The following is a 26,406-nucleotide window of genomic DNA, read 5'->3' as shown; positions in this document are numbered from 1 at the left end:
AATATTAAATTACTGTGATATAATTTTTTAAAATAGCTTAAATATATGGATTTAGTTTATTAATTTTTCTTTTTGTGTAGAAAATTTCGCAAAATTTAATTATGTTGTAAAATTAGAAAGTAGGCCAAAAATATAAAGAAAGTCGAAGCTTGGGAGGATAAAGTACGAAGGCACACTCGCGTGGAAAGAGAGGGACGACACCCGATTAGACCTGCCCTTCTTGTTTTGCAGCAAAATTCAAATCTCACAGTCCATTGTTGCTTTGGGATCTGCTGGTAAGTTCTTGAAATGACGCTTTTTTCCCGCTTGTGCTTATGAGTGAAAACATTAGCTTGATCTTTCCCGAAGCAAACTAATTGCGAGTTTTCTATTCTGATTTGTGATTCGATTTGCGATATCCCGCTTCTTTAATCCGACATGCGATTCGATATTTGATGTTGCTATATCATACATTTGTTGGGCCAATTAAACTGGTTGATAGCTAACAGTTGAAGAATCGAGTCTATTTATGTGTATTCCGGGCGCTGGATGAGGCGGCTTCTGTTATGCAATTTGCGATAGCGTCGGCCAGTTTTGGGAATATCTTATTAGTCTACTCAATTGGGTTTTTGTTCAGGTTTTTGCTTGATTGGTTATTATAGGCCGAAGGCTTACTCGGTCTAATGTCTATTGTTTTTCCGTATATAGTTCCAGTTTTTATAATGTTTCGAATGGGCGTTATGAAATCTTGAGCTTTCCTTTCATGCATCATATTGCTCATTTACAGATTACAATCTAATACCGAGAAACTCTTGTTGCTTGAGTTCTCTCATAAAAATAAATTTCTTAGAGACGAATATACATTCCACTCGAGGTAGGCAAAATGGAGTTTAAGAGATCAATTCTATCCTGAAAGACAGCATATTAGCCTTGTTGGTGCTCACCGAACACTTTGATAATCTATTATACCTGTGCATCGGTTAAATTATGGATCTATGAGCTCAATACCTGTTAAGGATAAGAATGAAACTCACCATTTCACTCACCAAAACGTCAACTATGCTAACTTTTTGGATGCTAAGGAAAGTTCAGCAATGTTCCTGAACGGCCCTTCAGCATTTTCCAGTCATTGCTCATATACTATTGCAGTGCTATAACTATTACAATTGTGCTGCCCAGTGGCGTCTGAGTTACAATCATACATATAGTACGCAGAAATAACATAGTCAAGATAGAAACTTTGATCAAAGATTTTCCTTTACCTTCATCATGTTATTTATACTGTTAGATATATATGTGCCATCACACACGTTTACCGGTCTTTTATGTTATTTCTGTATTTTATTATTATCTAAAACCAGAAGTATTCTTTTGATAAAGCTATATAAATCTAGGGCACCGCCCTCTGAAATGGATCAAGGAAGCTGAATTTTGATTCTCCTTTATTCTCCCTGAATTCTGATTATCCCACCAGACATTTTCTAACTTTGAACACATGGACTCCAGGTTTTCAGTCGAGTGCTGAAGCTTTACATTGGTGGACAAGATTACAATCTGCAAGATGATTATCTGAATGCTGAAGCTCTCTGTTACTTCAAGCGTATGGTTTTGCCGACACTGTACTGTGTTTTATTCATGGCATTTTTTGTTGAGGTTGCCCCCATCAAGTCTAACTAGATGGAAAGAAATGTGAAAAGAGGTACCATAGATCAACATAGTAACTATGAACAAGTTCGACTTACTAATTTGGAAGCAAGAAATCAGGGAGTTGGGTCTACAAATCAAAGATCTTTCCAAGATCCATCAAGCAACATCAGCACTAACATTCGACCCCCTGAATATAATATGCTAGTTGGAGCTAGTCCTGGCCACAATTACTCCATTCAAACTGGCGAGGAATTTGCACTTGAATTTATGCGGGAAAGGGTGAATGCCAAGCATCACTTTATTCCCACCAATAGTCCTGACCTGGGTGTCTCAACTGGGTACATGGATTTAAAAGGCATTATGGGAATTCCCCATGCAAGTTCAGATAGTGGATCTAGCATTGCCATGCTCAACCCTGTAGAAAAAGATCACGTCCAACATTTTGAAAGAGGGGGCTTGTCACATGAAGAAAAAAGTTCATATAATTCAATGAGGTTTGTCCCAAGAGCCTCATCTAGAAATGATGTCAGTCGGTTTCATGGTTTTACATCTTCGGGAGCATCTGATAGCTCTACAAGAAAGATGAAATTCCTGTGCAGTTTTGGTGGTAAAATCATGCCTCGCCCTAGTGATGGTAAACTTAGATATGCTGGGGGTGAAACACGTATTATCCATATAACCAAGGATATTTCTTGGTCGAATCTGCTGCAGAAAACATCAACAATTTATGATCAAGTTCACACTATTAAATATCAGCTACCTGGTGAGGATCTTGATGCATTGGTTTCTGTATCTTGTGATGAGGATTTGCAGAACATGATGGAGGAATGTAATGTACCAGAAAATGGGGGGTCAACAAAGCCGAGAATGTTCTTGTTTTCTATTTCTGATTTGGAGGATGCTCAAATTGGTGTTGGTAGTACAGAGGGTGGTTCAGAGATTGAATATGTAATTGCTGTAAATGGTATGGACCTCAGTTCAAGAAGGAACTCAACGCCCTTGGGTAATACTCCAGGAAACAATATAGACGAGCTACTTGCCCTCAATGTTGGATCAGAGAATGGTCAAGTTGCCCCAGAATTGCCTGATAACATGAAATCATCTTTGACCATAGCTGCACCTTCATTTTCTCAATCTTCTCAAACCATTTGGACAAATTTCTCCAGTGGTTTTAAGTCCAATTTGCAGCCATCGTCTGGACAAAAGTTGCAGCAAGGTGAACTTGGGCCTTCCCAACTCTCATCTTTCCACCCCATGCAGTGCTTACCTGAAAAAGTTGGAAAATCTTCAGTCCCTTCCTCTATTCAGTCCCAACATGATTACGTTCTTAATAACAATGCAACACCTGTAGAAAATATATCTTCAGTGCCCAGCAAGGGATATGTGTATGAGCATGGTGGCTTGGCTACAGACTATCCTGTCAGTGGTTTTCACGCAAAAGATTCAGATGCGCTGTTAAAGGAGGGGAAAATTACAGAGACCTCAACTTCAAAGCTGAGTGAACCTGATAAAATCCAATCATTGGAGAAGGAGGTATCATTTAAGGATGCACAAATAAAAAGGGAAGGTTCGCTCCACAAAATTGATGAAACTAATGAAAGTCAAAAATTTGAACACGAATACTTAGCTTCATCAAACCCAAGTGATGCTTCTGTTTTGAGCTATAACTCAAAAGCAGTGCAAGTAATTAATTCGGACACAGATTTAGGATCAAATTTTCTGCTTATGAAAAGCAACAAGCATCAGGATCCTTCTCAAGAATCAGTGCCTTTGGAAGCAAGTAATGAAGGGAACAAGAGGACTGAAGATAAATTTTCATCCGATGGACTTCCAACCTCTGGGTTTGGTGCCTCTGAGGCTGATGAAACAGAATTTAGCTACACTGAACCAATTTTACCTCCGCGTGTTTTTCACTCTGAAAGGATTCCAAGGGAGCAGGCTGAATTGAACCGTTTATCCAAGTCTGATGATTCCTTTGGCTCTCAGTTTCTGAGAACTCAGGGAAACACTGATTATTCTCAGACACTTACTGAATCTGCTGAAACATTGCTTGATGGGAATGTGACTTTGCAGTCTGAGCAATCTGTTTCATCTTCAAAGGCAGGGGTACCACGTGGAAATTGTCAAGCTCTAGAAGATGGATTAGGGGCATTTGAAAAGTACATAACATCAGCAGATGCGAATAATAAAACAATGAATATTTCAGGTGAGCATGATGGGTCTGAGGTCAGTGATATGTCCAATATTAAAAGTCCATCTGCCTATAGGAAGGAAACAGGTGGTTTGGCCCCGGCAAGTGAAGAAGTTTCTTACAAACATAAGGAGGAATCTTCCATGGATCCATTAGAATCAGGCTGGATTGATGGAAGTACACATAAGAACCATAGAAATGAAACTCAAGAGCATGCAGAGTCTTCATCCTTGACAGAGAACCCTGGTAAGAATGTTACTCATGTAGAGCCTGGAGTTGGTATTGGCACTTCAGAGCACGGGGACATTCTTATTGATATTAATGACCGCTTTCCACGTGATTTCCTTTCTGATATATTCTCAAAAGCCAGAAACTCGGAAAATATTTCTGGCATCAATCCATTGCATGGTAATGGAGCTGGCTTGAGCTTGAATGTGGAGAATCATGAGCCTAAGCGTTGGTCATACTTCAGAAACTTGGTTCAGGAGGAGTTTGTCGGAAAAGATATTTCCCTTATGGATCAAGACCACCCAGGCTTCTCTTCCTCACTTGAAAACGTTGAAGAAGGGGGTACCATGAACAGGTATCCCCCTTTAAATTCAGATGTAGGTGCCATTTATCACAGAGACTCTCATATCAATTTGGATGACAACATTCAGCAGGAATCACGTCTGCTCACTGGACCCAGCTCTACAAATTTATTTACAGATAATGATTCATCAAAGCTCAAGGACAATGAAAGCATGCAGTTGGATGAACCTATCTCTAAAGCCCCACAAGCTGAGAATGTGATATACGTCAATTGCATTCTTTCGATTATAATTTTCATCTCCAGATTATTGCTTTCCTCTCACTGCATTTCCCATATATCTTCTTGTTTAGGATGCAAAGTTGGATATCCAAGATATTGGTGTACCTCTCGTTGATTTTTATCTTGAAGAAATTGATATTAGTACATTGCAGGTATGAATCTCACTCTTGATTCCCTTAATATTCCCTTAATACATGCAACCAAGTAAAAGTTGAACATTCCTTTTTTTTTTTTTTCCGCACTTTTGTAACATTTCATTGGATTATTTATTATAAAATGCTAATTTTGTTTAGTGCTATGAAGTTGAGGCTTTGAACAGTTGTGAGTTGATTTACTTTCCCTCCATTAAATTGTTGACTGTCTTTTGGATGGCCTGACAGATAATTAAGAATGAGGATCTTGAAGAGCAACGAGAATTGGGTTCTGGCACATTTGGGACAGTGTATCATGGGAAGTGGCGAGGAACAGATGTAGCAATTAAACGGATAAAGAAAAGCTGCTTCACCTGTAGGTCCTCAGAGCAAGAAAGATTGGTGAGTTAAATTTCATTTGAATGGTTTCCCACAGGTTATTATCTCCCTTTAGTAGTCAATTGGACACTGGTTTGATGGTGTAATACTTCCAGAGTAGTGGGATGGGAAACCAGTTACAGTTTCGAACTTTCATTATCAACTGTAGAACCAACAAACAATTTCCCCCACTGGCATTCTGAAAAAACTTAGCTGTTAGAGCAGCTGGTTATATGTGTTGGTGTAGTAGCAGCAATCTTATTGCGAATCCCTCTTTCAACAATTTCATTTGCTCAAGCAGGCAGCATGTCTCCTGCAGTCACGGATGTCACATTGTACTGCTGAGTTGGTTTATTTTAAAACAAATAGGAATCGATTTTTATTTTTATTTTTATTGTTATTTATTTTCATGTCACGATGCTCTAATTTACATAGTGAATTTATAATTTCAGACTGTAGAGTTTTGGCGTGAAGCTGACATTCTTTCGAAGCTTCACCATCCAAATGTGGTGGCCTTTTATGGAGTGGTGCAGGATGGACCAGGTGGGACATTGGCCACAGTGACTGAATTCATGGTCAATGGCTCCTTGCGGAATGTTTTACTTAGCAAAGACCGGTAATCTCTTAGTTTCAAGTTATCTTGCATACACTTGAAATGTTCAAGTCTTCAGGAGAACTCTTTTGGTTCTCATTCTTTACACGTTATGCAAGAGTTCCAGGTACCTGGATCGACGTAAGAGGCTCATTATTGCCATGGATGCAGCATTTGGAATGGAATATCTGCATTCAAAGAATATTGTGCACTTTGATTTGAAATGTGACAACCTGCTTGTCAACTTGAAAGATCCTTTTCGGCCAATTTGCAAGGTATTTGATGCAGCACTGTACTTGAAGAGAATTTCTATTTGTGAGTTCTTTCACCTGCATTGTTTACTTTTCTCTTGGTTTTGTTATAAAGGTTGGAGATTTTGGCTTGTCAAAAATAAAGAGGAACACCTTAGTTACTGGTGGCGTGAGAGGGACCCTTCCGTGGATGGCTCCTGAACTACTTAATGGTAGCAGCAGCAAGGTTTCTGAAAAGGTAAGATATCGAGACTCATTTCTACTATCACAACTTAAGAAGAGCAATAAACATGTATTGCTGATGGTTTATGGATTAAAAAATAAAACAGAAACTATAGGAAAATGCAAGAAATTTCCAACTTTTGTTTATTTATTTTTACGGTTTTTAGGTCTCTTTTCTGATCCATCTATAGTTGTGATTGGAGGGTCTTCATAGTAGATGTTATATTATTATTTACCTTTATTTTGTCTGAGGTATTTTTAATAAATTAATTTATTTAGCCTTCATTTCATTTAGATTAGGGCTATATAGCTAACTATATAAGACACCGATGCAGCCCTTCTCTATTAATTAATTAACAGAGATGTTGACATTATCATAAGATTTCCATCAATATGAAACTAAATGTAAACAGATAAAAGAACTTGAGTTAAGGCTCGTGAAAGTTATTCTACAAAACATCTAAAACTAAAACACGCAGCATCCAAACTTTGAATTAACAATTGATTTTGCTAAAAAGAAACGAAGAATCAAAGAAGGGTAAGGAAACATACAAAAAAAGGTACCATGCCAAGCTGATTCAGAAATACCGAAATCTGTTTGCTTCAATGTGCCTACTATCTGTCTTTGAGGGCGAGAGATCATTCGGGGACGTGGGCTTCTCCCCCAACCTTCCCCATGATTACAAAACCAAATTGCTGAACAAATATGTTTTTCTGTTATTAACTTCTTAAATAAATAACAAAAGGCTACCAAACAATATTTCAATTTTAAAAACCCAACTTATAAGTATAGAGCAAAAAGTACCCTGAGTGCCCTTTTGGTTTCATGACTAAAAGTAGATTGAATCATGGGTTTCATTTGTCATAAGTTCTGCCCATTATATGTGGCTATTGGCCACGTAGTTCTGATTTTTTTACTTCTGCTTGGCAGGTTGATGTATTCTCCTTTGGTATTGTCCTATGGGAGATCCTCACCGGAGAGGAGCCTTATGCAAATATGCACTACGGAGCAATCATAGGTGTGAAAAAGAAAAGGGAAAAAAAGCATTATTTTCATGTTTCCTTGGGTTGTATTTAACTAAAAAACCTGGTTGGTTTATGCAACTGGAAAAGCTTGCAGGATCGCATAGTATTGCCTAAAAGTGATTTCTGAAAATTCCGCTCCCACCCAACTTCGCTTTACATACTGCATTTATATCTAGAAGGATTTTAATTCTGAATTTGATGATTTCCTCCTTCATTCTTCATTCAGGAGGCATAGTGAACAACACGTTGAGACCACCCGTTCCGAGCTTCTGCGACCCTGACTGGAGATTGCTGATGGAACAGTGCTGGTCTCCTGACCCAGTAGTCCGGCCATCTTTCACAGATATAGCAAGCCGCTTGCGTGTGATGTCTACGGCTGCCCAGACAAGATCACCACAGAATCAGACACCAAAGTAATAGTCTTCGATGATTTATACATAACCTACTTTCCTTTGCTTCCCGAGTTAGCATGGACAAGAGTTCCTTACCTGGATGTACTCGGTTACCTGTATTAGGCGAGTGTATTACTTAGAAATATATGAATAATAAGGGGCTGCGTCTGGATAAACGGAATTGTAGGTTGGTTTCAGATATCATCATCAATAGCCATATTGTGGTTTATGCGACACCTGAGGAATTGATTCATATGTAAAGTCAATTATTTATGACCACAGTGAATATATACAACAACAAAACATTGGTTACCAGCCAATTGAAGTACCTATTGGGATTTTGTCTCTACGATTCTTTACTTTTACATGTTAATTGTCTAAACAAGCGATGTTTGTATGTTCGTTCGTGTTTTTTTTTTTTTTTTTTTTTTTTTTTTTTTGTCTCGACAAGTTTGATGGTAAAGTTAACTACTGTGAATCTAATTAATATTCAACCTAATATTTAGTGGGCAACGTTTATAAATGTATTCTAGAACACATTTTGAGCCATTGCTTAAATTGCGAATCCAACTTTCAGATATAGGCTACTAAATACAAACACATATTTGAAAATATAAAATATTTCTGTTTATTTTAACCGAACGGGGAACTCAGAAAATTTTTTCTTACAGATGCTAAACAGTCATACATAGAATGTTTGGCCAACATTAAGCAAACTCTCATGCGGAATATTGAACATCGCGCTGTTCTCTCTGCAGATCTTCCTAAGAAATGCATATACATAATCAATGGCGATCTTTTTGAAGAGGCTGGAGTCCCTCCTAGCTGTCATTACTGTATTTCCAAGAATGTGTACAACGCCGACATTTTTACAGCTAACCAAGAACTCTAACTCATCTATCTCAGTCTGATGGTTTGCTTGATTGGATGGTGCCATGATTTGGTTCTGATTCAATGGAGAATTGGCAAGCTCAATCGAGTCTGCCGTACAAAGGTTTGTAAATTCCATAGACGAGCAAGTCGAATTAAGGGTGTTCAATGGGAACTCTGTAACTGTTTCATTTTGTGGATCAAGTAGGCTCGACACGTCCGAATCTGAAGACCCGCCATCCATCAAAGACTCGAGTCGAACAAATAAGAAGAGGCTATCAAAGAGTTTCTTCTCAAAGTCATCATCTTTCTTGTGGAGGTCTTTGTAACCATATCTAGCTACACAGCGAAACATGCGAAAGTTCTTAGGTCCAATCCGTTTTACCAAAAATCTCTCTTCTTCCGGGATTGTGCAGACAGGCAAACACTTCAAACAGACAAAAACCACAACAGAATGAATGGCGGGTAAGTTTGTGATGAAGTGTGAAAAGATGTGGGGGACTCCACTTGCTAGTTCTGTGTACACGAGTCCTATCCCAGGTACCCTTACAAGTCCTAAACTGGGGCCAAGGCTAAGAATCCATGCCATTGAAACCTTAGTGTGCATCTCAATCTCATAACGTTTGGCCGTACCATAATGCCAAGTGTACATGATGATGAAAAACGCTGTTGCTATAACCAATGGAACCCACCCACCTTGATAAACCTTCTGGATAACTGAGGAGAGGTAGAAACCCTCCACGAGCAGTGATAACCAAGTGAAGAGCAGGACTAGAGCCCAGTGGGAGTGCCACACTAGTATCATTATTAAAGTCATGAGGCATGTGGTTACCAACATCACTATGATCACTGCTGTCCCTGTTGTGACATAGATAATATGAATATATTAGAACCATGGTAGGTACTCTTATCACTATTCAAGCACATAATCAATAGATCTATTCTAGAAAATTTTGTATGACGATACAAAGCTACATGAGGTAGACAATGGGCACGTCAAAACTGCAGAGCGATAACTATGAAAATCGGTTCCAACAAAATTATATATGATCGCAGACTTCAATATTTGAACAAATTACTATGATGGAAACCACTGGATAGATGAACATCAAGATGTTGAAAAGAGTCGAGCTTACCTGAAGCATTTCCAATTTGGCTTTGATTTTTGAACCCAGCTGTCACGGCAATGCAAAGGACCATCAGGATCCAATTAATATCAGGAATATATATTTGATTACGGAACGTCTTAGAAGTATGAACAACTTTAACTCTTGGAAAGCAACCAAGTGCAAGGGCTTGCTTGATTAATGAAAAGGTTGCAGATATGGTGGCTTGGCTAGCAACGATCGCGGCGGTAGTTGCAACAAAAAATACTGGCCAATATATACTGTCTGCAGAATGAACATCTTATACTCAGTTCCAAGGCAACATTCACACTTTGAAAGATACATATACTTTATTGGGGAAAGATTACGATATTGAAAAACACTTTTGGGAAGGTTAAAAGTACATCGGAAAATGCTAATAATGAGCTTCCCTCAATCTGTTTCCCCAACTTTTTCATTCAATCTAGGAGTGCATGAGGAAGTCCTAAATCAATATTCCCACAAACTAAATTCAGAACAAACCTGGAATTGAATGGTAGAAGGCACCGGCAACATAATTTGGGTTTTTCATGAGATAGGCAGCTTGTCCAGAGTAGGCTAAAAGAAGGCAAGGAAATACAACAACTGTAAAAGCAATTTGTATGGAGGAAACTGGAAAATGGGATAGGTCTGCAAAAAGTGCTTCAGTTCCTGTAATATATTGTCATATTAGACGTCAGAAATTCCAACTTGATCACTTGACATTCTTTACTGATAACAGCATCTAATATCTTACCTGTAATACTAAGCATGATCCCTCCAAGGGATATCCATCCAACTTTCCCTCCCCTTTTGAAGTACCGATATATATATACTGGAGAAAAGGCTCTAAGGACACCGTTATCATACTTACAGATGTTATAAATGCCGATGCCTCCTATTAAGATGAACCACAGAAAAACTACCGGGGCAAAAAGCCAACCAACTTTATCTGTGCCATAACGTTGCATGGTAAACAAGAAAATAAGTATGACAATAGCAACAAGAACAGCTACATCTGGAACAAAGAATGAGAATTTGAATTATTAAAAATGAGAATATTGAAAGAGCAAGGGCAAAGGAATGTTTCAGGACCAGAGAGATACCATTGCTTATTTTTGTACGACCAACATTGATCCCCCCAACAGCAGAAAGAACTGCATATTATAATAAGGCCAATCATATATTAATGCAACTAAATCTCAAAATTTCATGCTAGCAAATTAAAAAATTTAGTCTTATTCAAAGTTTAGGATGCACCAAAATCTTCCAAATGTGTGACAAATAAGTACCGCATGTGACTTCTTTGGCACTGAAAGTATTACATTAACAAAATTGACACATAGAACTAGCCACACTTGGGTGGACATGAAACTTCTAAAAGGTCGTGCGTGAATACTCCCAACATGTAGCTATGTTTTGCAATGACTATTTCATCTAATTCTCCAATCCGTCTACATTTTGTATGATCACTAAAAGATTCTATAAGAAAATATAAATACAATTCAAGGTGTAAAAACTAAGTAACAAGTACCTGAAATAGCAGGTGTTAGAATCCCATCCCCAATCACCATGCAAGAGCCAACAAGAACGAGAACAAGAATTGCGTGTTTCTTAACACGATGTCCTTCCAGCCATCTCTTAGTTTTTGCAGCAAATGATTGTTCACGGTACTTGGAACAACTATAGGTTGTAAGCTTCTCATCACTGTGGTCATGGTTAGGGATAGTTCCTATTTTAGCATGACGGCATAGTAATGAATATAGAGCAAATGTCCCACCTGCATCACGGGAGAGCAAGGGGTCCCTCATCAATATCAAATAGGAATCTTGATATCATTTAATATTTTTACTCTAAATAAATTTTACTTCCTTATCAATAACTAACTTCCAAGATAGATAAACTACGTTACGCCAAAGAACTTGATCTCTACACTTAAATTTCTTTCATAAAGTCTTTTCGTCCCAAGTTGGTTTCTTGCGTCCTTTATTTATCCATCTGTGACATGAAATCATCGGGACAAGTATCTCATTCTAAAATAAACACAGAGAACTTTTAATTACATTTGTAAGGAACATTGATTGATAATGCCTAAAGAATGTATGAGTTCCTAACATCTACTGTGAAAAAAAGAACTTAGAAATTGTAACAATAGACCTTTCTTTTATCATATTCTTACAAGCGCAACAGCAAATATGTTCTTGAGTAGAGGTAACTTACAGTTGGAAACAAATTACCTTGACCATCGTCATTTGCCTTGCAGACAATAAACACGTACTTGATGAGGGGAATGAGAGTTAGAGAGTATATAATCAATGAAAGAGCTCCTATCAAGTCCTCTGTATTTTCAACTCCATCGGGGAACGTGTTATAGAAGACATATAAAGGGGAAGTGCCCAAATCTCCGTAGACTATTCCAAGGCTTTGGAATGCAAGTTGTAGAATTTTAAATACAGAATGTTCCTGATGGGAAAATACGAGCTATGAATCATCTGGAAAAGCAAATCACCCATAGATCTTTCCAACACACACACACACACACACACACAGTTGGATATGCTAAAATTCGCTATTACTAAAAGAGAGCAAGAAATGGATAGAGTTCCATGTCAAACGAAGAAAAGAGGGTCAGATGCATGTGTTGAGCTTCCAAATTTTAGACACGCACCACACACTAAGTGGGAGGAAGGGATTTGCAACAAACCTTTTCCTGATGCGCATTTCTTATCCGCCTAGCCTCCTCCTCCATTGGCTGGTCCAACTGCTGATCCAAAACCCAGATACTACTATCTCTATCGTCAGTATCCTCAACAGCCTTGCGTCCTGACGCCATTTTTTGAAAATATGGAATCTTTCTTTTTAAAGCTTATTAACTTCTGTATATCGTCTTTCACAACAACTCGACGGTATTTCCAAACCGCTGCGACTGTAAAAGAGAAATGTAATGAGAAAGCACCACGACTAGATGTCGGTTCCTACGTAGAACAGCAGCCTAAATTCACAATTGATTTGTTTTCAATCTCAGAGTAGAAATGAACACGAAATCCCACCGATAAGTTTCAACTGAGAAAACACAAAAGGATTTGGAGCTCGAAGAACCCGATCCGACAGGGTACCCGCTAACGAAGCAACAGATCAATTAGCAGAAACCCCGGGAAAACTCAGAGCTCCAATTACAGGCAAACAGGAAGAAAACCACATCAGAAATCAGAAAACTGCCAAAAGAAGGAGAAGAAATCCAGAAGGGTAAACTCGCTCATCAACCAAAATGAAGCTGAGGTAAATTTGACTTAACCATGCGAATCGATTGTACAGTAAGAGATGAACAATCCGAGATCTTGATTAAATCATACATGGTTATTTATTATATTGAAAATCAATCATATCTGGAGGTAGCTGCGGAGGAGGGTGACAAATTTATGGTCTATGACAACGCAGACTGATCAGTACGAAAACATTGAATAATAATCGAGGATATTAAAACGATTATTTAATTGCCTAGTCATCGCTACATATATTATAAAACATGATGTACATTGCGTAGGGTAACACGCAAATATCGCTCGAATTTCCGTTCGTAATTTCACTCGGAAGTTCACAAGTTCAATAAGAGCGTACTGAAATGGTTCATCAGTCTTGTAGTGGCAGAGCCATCAATAGACAAATAAGGAATTTCTTGACGATGGTGTTAGAAAGTCGAGAGATGAGAAGGACAGAGGATTTTACCTCCAACGGCTTCTTTGAAACTGACAGAACACCATCGTTGAAAGTGAAACTCCCCTGGCCTTACAAATTCTTTGTCCTCGTTTTTTTCCTCTTATTTTCTTCACATTGAACAACGATTTCCATGGACGTTTCAAATTTGGTCTCTCCTCTCTACTGCTCTGTTTCAAGTGATTTCAATTCTCAACCTAATTTGTCTGATTTTGATGATCGGAATTTGATCCAAACACCACAATCAGCGGCTTCCGTTTACACGAGAAAAGGCCGTCTCTGTTACAGTCGCATCCATCTCTTGTCGAACCAAATCGGGAGGTTGAAGACGAAAGAATTAAACAGAATCATACAAGCTTTATTGCTGGTGGTTACCGTATTATTATTATTTTCTTTTGTTTTTTTCTGTCTCATTCCACGTCATAATTTGTCGTTTCTTAATTTTTGGATAAAGTTTAGTAGCTGCATAGTCAATTTCTTAAATTATTTTGTAATATTTTCAAATGATAATAATGTAATTAATCAATAATATTTCAAGTCAAACTAAAAATGTTAATTAATTATACAGTAATTAAATATTGATAATGTAATTAATTAAACTAAGAGTCAACCATATTTGATTATGGAATAATGTTGGTATAATCTCTAAAATATTTTTTTAGTACTTTATGTACCCTACTTGATTCGAGGACTTTAGCCCTTATTTTCATTACACCTTCAGCTTCGTATGAAACTGGCATGTATCCTAGCTCTCGAGACTCTTTTATAGAATTTCAATAATTTCTTAGGAGCAGAGTTGATGCTCCCACATCCATATCATGCGTTGTTAAAGCAAGTGTATGATTTGAAATTCGAGTTATTTCCCAGAACAACACTCAACTGTACGTGCCCGTACGTGCCCTGAAAGTGAAAAAAATCACCATAGCCAACATATATCTTACCAGTAATGCGAAGGAGAAAGAATCACGGACGACCATCAATCGAAAGCTCAAAAAGGAAGTGAAGGATCACTCGCTCATTGAAGAAAGGGCACGATTAGAGATTCTATGAAGGACCCTAAAGCAAGTAGATGTATTGATCTTCTTCGATCAACTCTGTTTCGATCCGTCGTGCATTAAAAAGAAAAATGCTAAATTGAAGAAAGTATATCTAACAGATTTGATTCACTCTCCCTGTTCCATCAATGAATCAAATGAACTATACATAGAAAATTTGGCCAACGTTTAATAAACTCTCATGAGGAACATTGAAAATCACACTATTCTCCCTGCAAATCTTCCTAAGAAAGGCATATACGTAATCCACAGCTATCCTCTTGAAGAATTTCGATTCCCTTGTTCTAATTACAGTGTTTCCCAGAATGTGCACCACCCCAGCATCTCTACACCTAATCAAGAACTCAATCTCATCGCTATCAGTATGGTTGCTGCTTGCTTGCTCACATGATCTTACTGTGTTAGATCCAACCGGCACGATCGAGTCAACTGACGAGAGGGTAGTGCCCACATTGGATGAAGCTGCTGCATTGCCATGGCTACCAATCAACAGGCCGTCCCTTGAACGCTCAGTTTGCTGCCCATACAAACTGTACTCATCAGAGTCTGAACAACCCTCCATCATGGATTCAAGCCTGACAAAGAGAAAGATGCTATCAAAAAGCTTTTTCTCAAAATCATCATCTTTTTTGTGGAGGTCTTTGTAACCATATCTAGCAACGCAACGAAACATGTGGAAATCCTTTGTTCCTATCCGCTTGACAAGGAATCTTTCTTCCTCTGGCACTGTGTAGACTGGGAGATATTTCACACAGACAAACACAACGACAGAATGGATAGCTGGGAGATTAGTAATGAAATGGGAAAATATGTGAGGTACGCCGCTTGCTAGCTCGGTATAGACAAGCCCAATTCCAGGAACGCGGACGAGTCCTAGACTGGGACCAAGACCGAGAACCCATGCCATTGAAACTTTACTGTGCAGCTCGAATTCGTATCGTTTAACAGTACCATAATGCCACACGTACATGATGATAAGAAAGGCTGCAGCAATCACTAAGGGAACCCAGCCACCTTGATCAACCTTGAAGAGAACAGCTGAAAAGTAACCGCATTCCACAACAAGCGAGAGTCCAGTGAATATCAGGGCGATGATCCAATGACAGCGCCACACCAAGATCATGATTAGAATCATGAGCAGTGTGGTCACAAGCATGACTACCACAACCGCTGTCCCTGTTGAAAGAAGGAGATGGAGAGGATTAAATGAAGTTCTATACACCATCAGTTAAATGCATGAATAACTAACTCCATATTGCTACTAATTTCAATCATTTCTCCTGTATGCAAGTCAATATAAGCAACCGAATTGTGCCAAAAGGAACAGGAGTTTAACTATTGGATCTCATGTTCCATTATTAAGAGAGCGATAGTGATCTAATCCTCAATTTGCGTACATATCTTGTCATTCTAAATTGAATGGTGGGTCTTTCTTGTTGAGGATTGTTGGGAGGGAGTCCTACATTGACGAATTAAGGGGATGATCATGAGCTTATAAGCAAGAAACACTATCTCCATTGGTTTGAGGCCTTTTGGGGAAACCAAAAGCAAAGCCATGAGAGCTTATGCTCAAAGTGGACAATATCATACCATTGTGGAGAGTCATGATTCCTAACATGGTATCAGAGTCATGCCCTTAATTTAGTCATGTTAATAGAATCCTCAACTGTCGAACAAAGAAGTTGTGAGCCTCGAAGGTGTAGTCAAAAGTGACTCAAGTGTCGAACAAAAGGTGTACTTTGTTCGAGGGTTCTAGAGAAAGGAGTTGAGCCTCAATTAAGAGGAGGCTGTTCGAGGGTCCATAGGCCTCAGGGGAGGCTCTATGGTGTACTTCGTTCGAGGGGAGGATTGTTGGGAGGAAGTCCCACGTTGGCTGGCTAATTAAGGGGATGATCATAGGTTTATAAGCCAGGAACATCATCTTCATTGATATGAGGCCTTTCGGGGAAACCCAAAGTAAAGCGATGAGAGCTTATGTTCAAAGTGGACAATATCATAGCATTGTGGAGAGTCGTGATTCCTAACGTTCCTATCACCAAAAATTAGAGAACAGGTTGCTTGCAGGCTGGAGGGACCCATTACCTTAGTTTCTACAACAGCTTGAGTATGGTAATTGGAAGCCTAATTTGGTCAGACAGCTCAGCTGATAGAATATACCTTTCAGGATAGAGAGGGGGTGGGTGATATGTTCAAATAGCATCAATGATACAGTAACGTTATGACTTTTTCTGGGAAACATACAGAACTGAGGATATGAACAAACAACAGAGAACCACTTACCATAAGCATTTCCAATTTGACTTTGATTCTTAAATCCTGCTGTCACAGCAATGCACAGAACCATGAGAATCCAGTTAATATCTGGAACATATATCTGACCAAGGAAATTCTTTGAGGTATGAACAACTTTAACTCTTGGAAAGCAGCCATGAGCAAGAGCCTGCTTGATTATTGAAAATGTTGCAGATATAGTGGCTTGACTAGCAACCACAGCAGCAGCCGTTGCAACAACAAACACGGGCCAATATATGGAATCTGCAAAGAGAGATGTCAGTCACGATGGTTGGGAGGGAGTCCCACATTGATTAATTTAGGGAATGATCATAAGGTGTATAAGTAAGGAATACATCTTCATCGGTTTGAGGCCTTTTGGGGAAGCCCAAGGGAAGGATTGTTGAGGATCGTTGGGAAGGAGTCCCACGTTGACTAATTTAGGAAATGATCGTGGGTTCATAAGTATGAGGCCTTTTGGGGAAGCCCAAAACAAAGCCATGAGAGCTTATGCTCAAAGTGGACAATATCATACCATTGTGGAGAGTCGTGATTCCTAACAAGCGCATCATTTCACTCGGGCAATGCTGCAGGTCTCACTCAAGCAAGTGTCATTTAGATACCAAAGAGAAAGAAAGAGGACCTGGTATTGAATGGTAGAAGACATCAGCCACATGCTCCGTATTGTTCATAAGGTAGGCAGCCTGTCCAGAGTATGCCAAGAGAAGGCAAGGAAAAACAACTACTGTAAAAGCAATCTGTATAGCTGCTACACGAAAATGAGCCAAATCCGCAAATAAAGCCTCTGTGCCTGAATTTACAACCAATCATTAGAAATATAAACAAAACAAAATGTTGAATGTCTAAGTGCATTTAAGGTGATGATATTACCTGTTATACTCAGCAACACGCCTCCGAGGGACGTCCAACCATCCATCCCTCGCCTTCTAAAATAGTGAAAAATATACACAGGTGAAAAGGCTCGTAGAATCGTTTTATCATATTTCCAGATGTTGAACATGCCTATACCTCCAATTAATAGAAACCAAAGTAGCACAACTGGAGCAAAGAGCCAACCAACTCTATCAGTACCATAGCGTTGCAAGCTGAATAATCCCACTAGTATTACAACAGCAACAAGCACAACTACATCTGCACCACGTAAAACAACAAAAGTTTTTCAGACCTTGTAGGAAAAAACAACATAAACTAGAAACAAGGTTACTGTATCAGCTCAAGGTCGCCTGAAAATATTGTCCTCTTTGGACTTTCCGTTTTAGGCTTTCCCTCAAGGTTTTTAAAATGTCTGTGAGAGAGGTTTCCACATCTTTATAAGAAATGTTTTGTTCTCTCTCCAACCAATGTGGGGATCTCACAATTTACCCCCTCAGGGGCCTAACATCCTCGCTGGCACACTTCCTGAACAGCCGAACCCACAACCAGCATATATTGTCCTTTTTGGGCTTTCCTTCAAGGTTTTTAAAATGCGTCTTTAGGGAGAGGTTTCCACGCCCTTATAAGAAATGTTTCGTTCCCCTCTCCAACCGATGTGAAAGAAAATTTAATTTCAGAATCAGCTCAATACCACTGCTCACATGGGGGTGGTTGACTTTGATCCCTCCCGCAGCAGATAAAACTGTTAATGACAGTAAGGTCCATAATTATTTGTTTGCAGAAGCAAAACGAATTCCAAAACAATCAAGTAATTCATAAACATACTATCCAAGTGGGAGCCCTTGGAGTGATTGGTTAAAGAAAATAATACCCGATATTGCAGGAGTGAGAATTCCATCTCCAACAACCATGGAAGTGCCAACAAGAACAAGAATGAGCAAAGCATTCTTCCTGGATGATCGTTTTTCAAGCCATCCTTTAGTTTTAGCAGCAAATGAGTGCTCATGAAATTTAGAGCGGCTATACGTTGTTAGCTCTTCATCAGTTCGATGTTGGTTTGGAATAGTTTTTACTTTTGCATGACGACATAACAAGGAGTAAAGAGCAAATGTTCCACCTACACAGACAGCTTAACTTAGAGGAAATGCAATCTATATCAACACATATGTTTCTATGCACTACAGATTCTTGAGTTCTTAAGTCTACAATTGTTTGAAAATGGGCCTATACACAAATGGCTTGCTTACCTTGACCATTGTCATTTGCTTTACACACGATAAATACATACTTTATGAGTGGAATGAGAGTAAGAGAGTATATAATTAATGAAAGTGCTCCAATTACATCCTCCGGATCAGATATCCCATGAGGAAATGTATTGTAGAAAACGTATAGAGGAGAAGTCCCCAAATCTCCATAAACCACTCCAAGGCTTTGATATGCAAGTCGAAGAAGCAACAATACCGAGAATTTCTGGAAAATATAAGATCTTATCAGATCAATGAATGGCAGCCTATCATATCATATCATAAGACCCTAGATATAACTGAGAGATAAAGAACCAGTTGCTACCTTCTCTTTGTACATGTTACTAAGTCTCCCAGCTTCTTCGTCCATAGGCTGATCCAGCTTCTGGTCTAGAACCCACATACTTCCCTTCGTTTCAGAGTCCTCATCAATTTCTACTCTCGATGTCATCTTAGTTTCAGGTTGAACCCAGTTTCTATAAAACAATCTTCAATAAACCCAACAACAGAGCCCTGATCTTACTTCGAAATCTGTATTCAATATGAAAAACGAAGTGGGTACTAGACAAGTTCAACTTACAAGCTTGGATGAACAGAGCAATCCAAGCAGAACTTCAACGGATGCAGATTCCAGATGAACAACTATGAATCAGAGGGTTTCCCCAACCTAAGGAAAACAATCAATGAAGAAAAAGAAAACAAAGAATAATTCGTACTTATCGCTTCGACGGCAAATTCACGGAGGTTTCTTTCAACCCAGAAAAATTCAGAGAGACCCAAAAAACGAAGCAGAGAGGAGAGGTAGGGCCATGTCCTTTTACAGAGCCGAGAAGCAGAGTACGTGCTATAACCGAGACGTTTGAGGCCTCGCTTTCAAAAGCTGTTTTGGATGTTTTTCAAGTATAGACAAAACACCCATTTCTGCAACTACTTCCATAGACAACCCAATTCATCAAAGAGGGAAATCGGTGAGAGAAAAGTAGGAAGGCGCTGTTCCTTTTTTAAAATTCATTGTCAGTCCACGCAGCTCGCAGTGAAACATCCAAATTCCATTGCAAAAACCAGCACGTCTCTCTTCTCCTAATCTTCAACTCGCATTATTCTCCCCATTAAGTGGGCTGATGCAAACAGTTACTTCAAAATCAACAACAGATTTTTGCATCAAATTTGGATTCTGAAGATGGGTCTGTGAGGAAGCTGAAAGAACAAACAAGAACACTCGTCAATTCGTCGTTGATCGTCGGAGGCTCCCGTGATTGGGTTTGTATAATCTGGTGGCAGTCAGAATTTGATTCCATCAATTAAATTTCTATCAACTTCCTTAACACTAATTGTCAACGAGGTAATTATGAAAATGGAAGCTTAATTAATAGTTGGATCATTTGAGTTTTTCCAGAAATTAAAAAGAATAATTACGGAATAATCCAGTTCAATTACGGTTCAATAATTATTCTGTAATTTTTCTTTTTTAAAGAAAAATCGAATAATTTATTATAAAAAATTAATAAATTCCCAACCTAATCATAATCAAATTCTTCTTTTTATATTTGAATTTCAGATTGTTAGTTGCTAATTTAATTGATAAATTGTGATTTAAGAGAGATAACATTTATATAAATTTTAAATTTGAGTTATTAAAATAATTACTATGTGACATGAAATAATGAAATAAATTAGTTAAACATTTGATTGACCGATCTTATAAATTAAAATTATTATATTTAAATTATCAAACGAAACACTGATATATATATTATAGTTTGTATTTAATATATTTAAAGCATCCTACTAAATTTTAATTTATATTTGTGTCGTAATTTTTTTTACGTGGGTAATCTTGAATTAATGTATTATTAATTAACATTATATTATTAAATTATTATAGGTAAATTTTTCTCGCATATTATCGAACAAAAAAAAATCGGTAGATAATCTTTTGAATAAATAAATAATATTTATAGTGTATCTCTTCATATTTGGAATAAATAAATAAATAATAACTAAATTATTCATTCTACAAATTATAAAATATTTTTAGTCATGAAAAATAAAATAAAATAGAGAAGCATTTAAATAGTATTTGTGAAGATTAGATCTTAGATCTAGGACCTTAAGGTGGCTAATCTTGACTATTTATTGATTAAATTTTAATTCAAGGTCAGCCATTAATTAATATAATTTAAAAGAAAATTTGTTATTATAGTTTGATAAAAAAATTCATAAGTAGTTTATAAAGACTTTATAATTAATTAAAATAAATGCGTTAGTTGGGTGATAAAATTCGTTATTATTTGGGTGGTTAGATATGTGTTAGTTGCACGCGTGTTGTATATTGGCTTATTTTTTTTAATTAATTTAATAGTAACTTCCGTCTGGGGTTATAAGATTTTTCTTATTTATTAATTCATTGATTTTTTTTTTTTAAATGGGGACTGCTGTCGTGCTGTAATTACAATCCAGATATGACATATTTTTCTAATTTATTTCTATATATATATATTATATATTCAAATAATTTTCTTAAAAATATGCACTTTCTATAATAATTTTAAAAAAAATTAAAAATAAATTTGTAATTTTAATTTAACCTTAAATTTAAAAAGTATGGTTATTTTCCTTCTCACACATTGTTCTTTTAAAAAATTCTTCAAAAAAATATATTCTTAAAGAAAAATGACATTCTAAAATGGTTAATAATTTAATTAATTTCTAATGCGATAAATTATTTCAAATTTTAATATAATTTTTATTATGTGAAATATTGTTCTTAAATCTCTAAACAATTTAGCGATTTATATTTATAAAAAAATATTTATTATCCTTAAAATTGAAAAATGCATAGAATTAGAGTCAAATAAGGTGTTCTGGATAATGTTTGTGGTTATTTATTTATTATTTTAATGTTGAAGAATTTTTGTTTTTTCATATAACAAATTTTTATAATTAAAAGTAAAGATTAAAACAAGCCATTAATTTCATATTTTCACACATGCTTCCTGTCACGTTTTGATTTCATTTATTAGTAATCTTATTATTATTTTATTATATTATTGTTTTTGCTAAAAAAATGATTCTCTGAATGGTGGATGGACATGACGAGTGACGTGACATCATGTATGGTAGAGGGAGAAAGACGTGGGGAAAACTTATTGTGTGTGTAATCATATTCTTTTGTTACACATTATAAATTTTAGATCTACAATGATCAAATATAAATAATTCAGTTCATTTTTCTGTTCCCATTTCCTGTCCTGCAACTGCAAATCTCAAATGCTCCCAAATTCTTTTCAACCTTCATGTTAATGTTTAAATTAATATGAAAATCATAATAAAAAACTTTCGCTTCAAAACCGAAGATGTTACCTTCCCAAAAATTAAATTAAAAATTTAGTTCTTAAATTTTCTTATTTTTTAAATATTCATAAATATGCTAAATATATAAATTAAATGATTTTTTCAAGTTTAAGGATCATATAGATGCAAATCTCAAATTTGACGAACTAAACTTATAATTTAACCTAAAAAGTCTCGCTTAAATTACATAAAATATCCATGAAACTTACCTTTTGTACAAAATATTTGCATATATATTCATTCACTACTGTTGACATTTTATAAATGTTTCTATTGAAGCAAAAATCCATTAACATGTGAGATCACATATCGATTAGAGAGGGGGAAGGAAACATTTCTTATAATGGGTGAAAACCTCACCTTAGTAGACACATTCTAAAAACCGTGAAGTTGAAGGCGATACATAACAGACCAAAGCGGACGATATCTGTAAACAGTAGGCTTGGGATGTTACAAATAGTATCAGGGCCAGACATCGAGCAGTGTGCTAGTGAGGATGCTGGCCCCAAGGGGGTAGACTGGGTTAGAGAGGGGAACGGAGCATTTCTTATAAAGGTGTGGAAATCTCTCCCTAATAAATGCGTTTAAAAAACCGTGAGATTGACGAACAATACATAATGAGCCAAAGCAGATCATATCTGCTAGTGACGACAACCTAGAACAAAAAATTCGAATCCAAATACCACCACATACTATTCAAGATTATCGTCACACCCTCTAAGTCCTACTTTTCATCCATATTTTTGAATGAACTTCTACTCAACATCAAGAGCTGCAACGTTTAAAAGTATCATTTGAATGCACAGATGGTTCATAAATCCACCTAAGCCAAACCTTATTCACCACCAAGGGCTCACTTTCTTCATAACCAACAGTAAACAAGCCAAAAAACTCGAAGCCAATATAGAGAAAGAACAGAAGAAATGGTAATACAACTGCTACCGTAGCTAATTATCCTACAGAGACTGGTTGTGTTTTCTGTGGTTGGAGTAAACACATTTAGTGGGGCAATTCCACAATCTAGATATCAAGAAAGAAGACAAAAATTTCACTTAAAGGTTTCATCAAGCTTTGATGGCATTCAAACAGCAGCAGCCAACATAACAGAGCAGATAACAGAGTTCAATATTTCTACCCCACAATCAGTCTCTAAGAAAAACACCAAAGAAAGTTGAAGCCAAAGCAGCTGGATGTTATATCATTAGCTAGTTTCCAGTGTGCCCAATAAGAACAGAAAGAACAATCCTCATGCTTAGTGGGTGCAACTTATCAGAATTGAAGAGTGAATTAACTCAAACTGCCCAACCCCACCGCTAGTAGATATTGTCCTCTTTGGACTTTGGAGAGGGTCTAGCCCTACTCTGATTAGTGTCTAGCACCGTCTAGGACACCATTTGTAACAGCCCAAGCCTACCACTAGCAAATATTGTCTGTTTTAACCCGTTACATATCACCATCAGTCTCACGATTTTAAAATGCGTCTGCTAGGGAGAGGTTTCCACACCCTTATAAGGAATGTTTCGTTCTCCTCTCCAACCAATGTGGGATCTCCCATAAACAATCTAGATGAAGCCATATTCTAATATAGCATTGGAGTAGAAAAGCTGCACAAACCAGAAGAAAATAGAGTATACAAAAAGAAGAAGAAAAAACGAGGACCCCACTAGCTCTACAAAGAGTAAGGCAATGTTGCAATCATCAATCCCATTTGAGACATAATCATGTGAAAGCTTGAACAACGAACACATAACAACAAGATCAGAACTTCCCCATCAACATACAAGTAATCCATGGCAGTGTGCAGTAAAATCCCACCACCAATTCAAAGACAAGTACTTGACTGATCCTTAGAAATTATTAAGGATCAAATACAAGTAATAGTAGGTATAAAATCAGACGAAAAATTAGATAACAGATTGTTTAAATACTCTCCTTTTTACAACATATCATTCCATATCCCCTAAAAGGCTAAAACATTAGATAACAGACTGTCTTTTCCCCAACCTCATGCATCTAAATTTTCCATTTGAATGCTACTTTTGAGAGGTACATACTCACCAAGATATCCACCCAAATGGTCATGTAAGGCGAGCTTATCAATTCCCTGATGGTGAAAGCTCTTGCAGACATAGTAAAACACACTCTGAACCAACAATCCCACCAAGTTCACAATCACCAAAACGCCAACCAGAAAGCCACCAACGATAATCCTCATAAAAACCCCATGTCCATCATCACCGTGAACGACCACAGCCCCAAATATGACATTAATTGTAGCGCAGATGGCCAAATACGCAAATACAAGCACCGCCGCAAAACGGGTTTTGCCCATAAGCAATTCGTAGCTCTTTTTCATGGCGGCAAATCCATAAATCGGTTCAAGCACCGACACGACGCTAGCCAAATGCCATAAGGCGGTGATGTAAACATGTACAACTAGAAACAGGATGAAGATTACAACAACGGAGAAGAAGAACAAAATGTAATTCTGGGTGTCAATTGCAAGGATAAGGAGTATCAAGAACACGAAAAAGATGAAGTTATAGATAATCATGAGGAGAGAAACCCAGAGGAAAGTGACGAAAAGGCGCTTAAAAACCTTGGGAATGGCGGAGATAGTTGAGGAATAGGAAACGGGCTTGGAAGTATAGAGGGAAGCGACGGTGAAGACGACGGCGGCGGTGGAGAGAAGAGAAAAAGCGAAGAGGAAAATAAGGTAGCAAAATTGGAAGGTAAGGAGCTCGGTCCATCGATGACGGGTCTGAGCAGGGTCGGCGAAAGGGTTTTGGAGCTGGACGAGAAGTGGGTGGGTGAAGAGGGAGTGGGCTAAAATGGCGAAAGAAAGGGGGAAGATGAAGGTAAGAGTTATGAGATAGAAGGTTTTAGGGGAGCGCTTCGGGATGAAGATTGATTCTCTGAGAATGTCGGGAATGGTCAAGAATTGAAGCTCTTCTGGGGCTAGATCCATGGCTTCTTTCAATGGGAAATCTTCGATTTCGAAATTGAAATGTTTCGAGGAAGACGAGGAAGAGGGATCTAATTCGAAACAAAATTAGGTCAAATGGATAAGATCAGATCGGACATGGAAGAAGATCTTGAAATTTGCAGACAGAGGAAATTGGGGAAGACGGAGGTGGAGTCAACAGCGCGAAAATGCCCACCGCCACGATCCCATTTTATTTTATTTTATTTTTATTTAATTATATGATATAAATTAAAATCCGATATATTTACATCAAAATTAAATTCAGCATTATACAAAAATGAGATTATAAATTAATTATATTCCAACATAAATATGATTCTTTTAGTAACTATGATTTTTGGTAAATGAATTTGAATTTAATTGGTATCTAAAATTGGAAATTAGTTTCTAATATTCAATGAATAATAAAGATTCTTAGTTGACCTAATTGAATGATATAATATTTTATATATTTTTATCTAAATTTTGTTTCCATGCATTTTTTAAACGAGTATACTATTTATTTTATTTTTTATACTCAAAATATAAATTAAATTAAATTTATTGTTTTTAAAACTTTATAAGAAATTTCAAATAAAATTTATCCCCCAAACACAAACCAATTTGCAACTAACAAGGACCGGATCAGATCAGCAGTGACAAATCATTTAGAGAAGAAAAAAAGGATTATGAATGTCCAAGGGAGTGAATTGTGAGATCACACAATAATCAGAGAAAATGAAGCATTACTCATAATGTATTGTGATGTTCCACATTGGTTGGGAGGAGAACAAATCGCCCTTTACAAGGGTGTGGAAACCTTCCCTAGCAAACGCGCTTTAAAGCACTGAGGGGAAGCCCGAGAGAGAAAGTCCAAAGAGGACAATATCCGCTAGTGGTGGATCTGGGTCGTTACAAATGGTATCAGAGCAAGACACCGAACGATGTGTCAGTCTTCTCGCTGTTCCCCGAAGGGGGTAGACATGAGGTGGTGTGCCAGTAAGGACGCTGGCCCCGAAGGGGGTGGATTGTGATGTCTCACATTGGTTGGGGAGGAGAACAAATAACCATTTACAAGGGTGAGGACAATATCTGCTAGCAGTGGATCTAAGTTGTTACATGGATAGAAAGTCAAGTCCAAAGAAGACAAAATTTGTTAACTGTCAATTTGGGTCGTTACATTCTATCAACTCGTTGTCGATGGTCTTGAGCGAGCCGAACGTGACATATCGAAGGGTGGCGTCAGACAGGATCCGATCCACATTGACAAATAGTTGGTTATTATTGTTTCC

At 37.4% G+C, this 26,406-nt stretch overlaps 4 protein-coding genes across 9 annotated transcripts; 1 reads left to right on the top strand and 3 right to left on the bottom strand.

Moving 5' to 3' along the window:
- Positions 1–117: 117 nt before the first annotated feature.
- LOC111782750 (RAF-like serine/threonine-protein kinase 24) lies at positions 118–7,965 on the top strand. Its single transcript, XM_023663551.2, has 9 exons — positions 118–275; positions 1,486–4,605; positions 4,700–4,780; positions 5,009–5,161; positions 5,590–5,753; positions 5,857–6,004; positions 6,096–6,218; positions 7,134–7,221; positions 7,455–7,965. Exons 2-9 carry the CDS (start codon positions 1,657–1,659, stop codon positions 7,643–7,645), a joined length of 3,897 nt encoding a protein of 1,298 aa, XP_023519319.2. The 5' UTR covers positions 118–275; positions 1,486–1,656; the 3' UTR covers positions 7,646–7,965.
- Positions 7,966–8,224: 259 nt separating this feature from the next.
- LOC111782749 (potassium transporter 11) lies at positions 8,225–13,676 on the bottom strand. 3 transcript variants are annotated; one of them, XM_023663549.2, is made up of 9 exons: positions 13,341–13,675; positions 12,319–12,829; positions 11,852–12,077; positions 11,149–11,394; positions 10,721–10,771; positions 10,372–10,632; positions 10,119–10,286; positions 9,627–9,881; positions 8,225–9,348 (listed from the first exon to the last, which is right to left on the bottom strand). In XM_023663549.2, the coding sequence occupies exons 2-9, from the start codon at positions 12,445–12,447 to the stop codon at positions 8,303–8,305; spliced, it is 2,382 nt and encodes a 793-aa protein (XP_023519317.2). In that variant the 5' UTR covers positions 12,448–12,829; positions 13,341–13,675; the 3' UTR covers positions 8,225–8,302. The 3 variants fall into 3 exon arrangements, with proteins under 3 accessions (XP_023519317.2, XP_023519316.2, XP_023519318.2); XM_023663548.2 differs by having other exon boundaries at positions 12,319–12,540; XM_023663550.2 differs by having other exon boundaries at positions 10,372–10,566; positions 12,319–13,676.
- A 786-nt stretch (positions 13,677–14,462) lies between these two features.
- LOC111782876 (potassium transporter 10) lies at positions 14,463–20,106 on the bottom strand. Of its 4 annotated transcripts, none has more exons than XM_023663704.2 (9): positions 19,376–20,105; positions 19,121–19,283; positions 18,796–19,021; positions 18,420–18,665; positions 18,240–18,290; positions 17,546–17,806; positions 17,298–17,465; positions 16,664–16,918; positions 14,463–15,559 (listed from the first exon to the last, which is right to left on the bottom strand). In XM_023663704.2, exons 2-9 carry the CDS (start codon positions 19,244–19,246, stop codon positions 14,526–14,528), a joined length of 2,367 nt encoding a protein of 788 aa, XP_023519472.2. In that variant the 5' UTR covers positions 19,247–19,283; positions 19,376–20,105; the 3' UTR covers positions 14,463–14,525. The 4 variants fall into 4 exon arrangements, with proteins under 4 accessions (XP_023519472.2, XP_086976559.1, XP_023519473.2 ...); XM_087120433.1 differs by having other exon boundaries at positions 19,121–19,271; XM_023663705.2 differs by having other exon boundaries at positions 19,121–19,326; positions 19,512–20,105.
- A 3,790-nt stretch (positions 20,107–23,896) lies between these two features.
- Positions 23,897–25,318, bottom strand: LOC111782492 (uncharacterized). The gene has a single exon (XM_023663253.2). The coding sequence runs from the start codon at positions 25,115–25,117 to the stop codon at positions 24,155–24,157; it is 963 nt and encodes a 320-aa protein (XP_023519021.1). The 5' UTR covers positions 25,118–25,318; the 3' UTR covers positions 23,897–24,154.
- Positions 25,319–26,406: the final 1,088 nt, after the last annotated feature.

The sequence above is a fragment of the Cucurbita pepo genome, chromosome 20 (genome assembly GCF_057944985.1).
Source record: "Cucurbita pepo subsp. pepo isolate OVF chromosome 20, ASM5794498v1, whole genome shotgun sequence".
Classification (NCBI taxonomy): domain Eukaryota; kingdom Viridiplantae; phylum Streptophyta; class Magnoliopsida; order Cucurbitales; family Cucurbitaceae; genus Cucurbita; species Cucurbita pepo.
The sequence above is the reverse complement of the archived record's forward strand: the minus strand, read 5'-3'. Positions and strand labels throughout refer to the sequence as shown.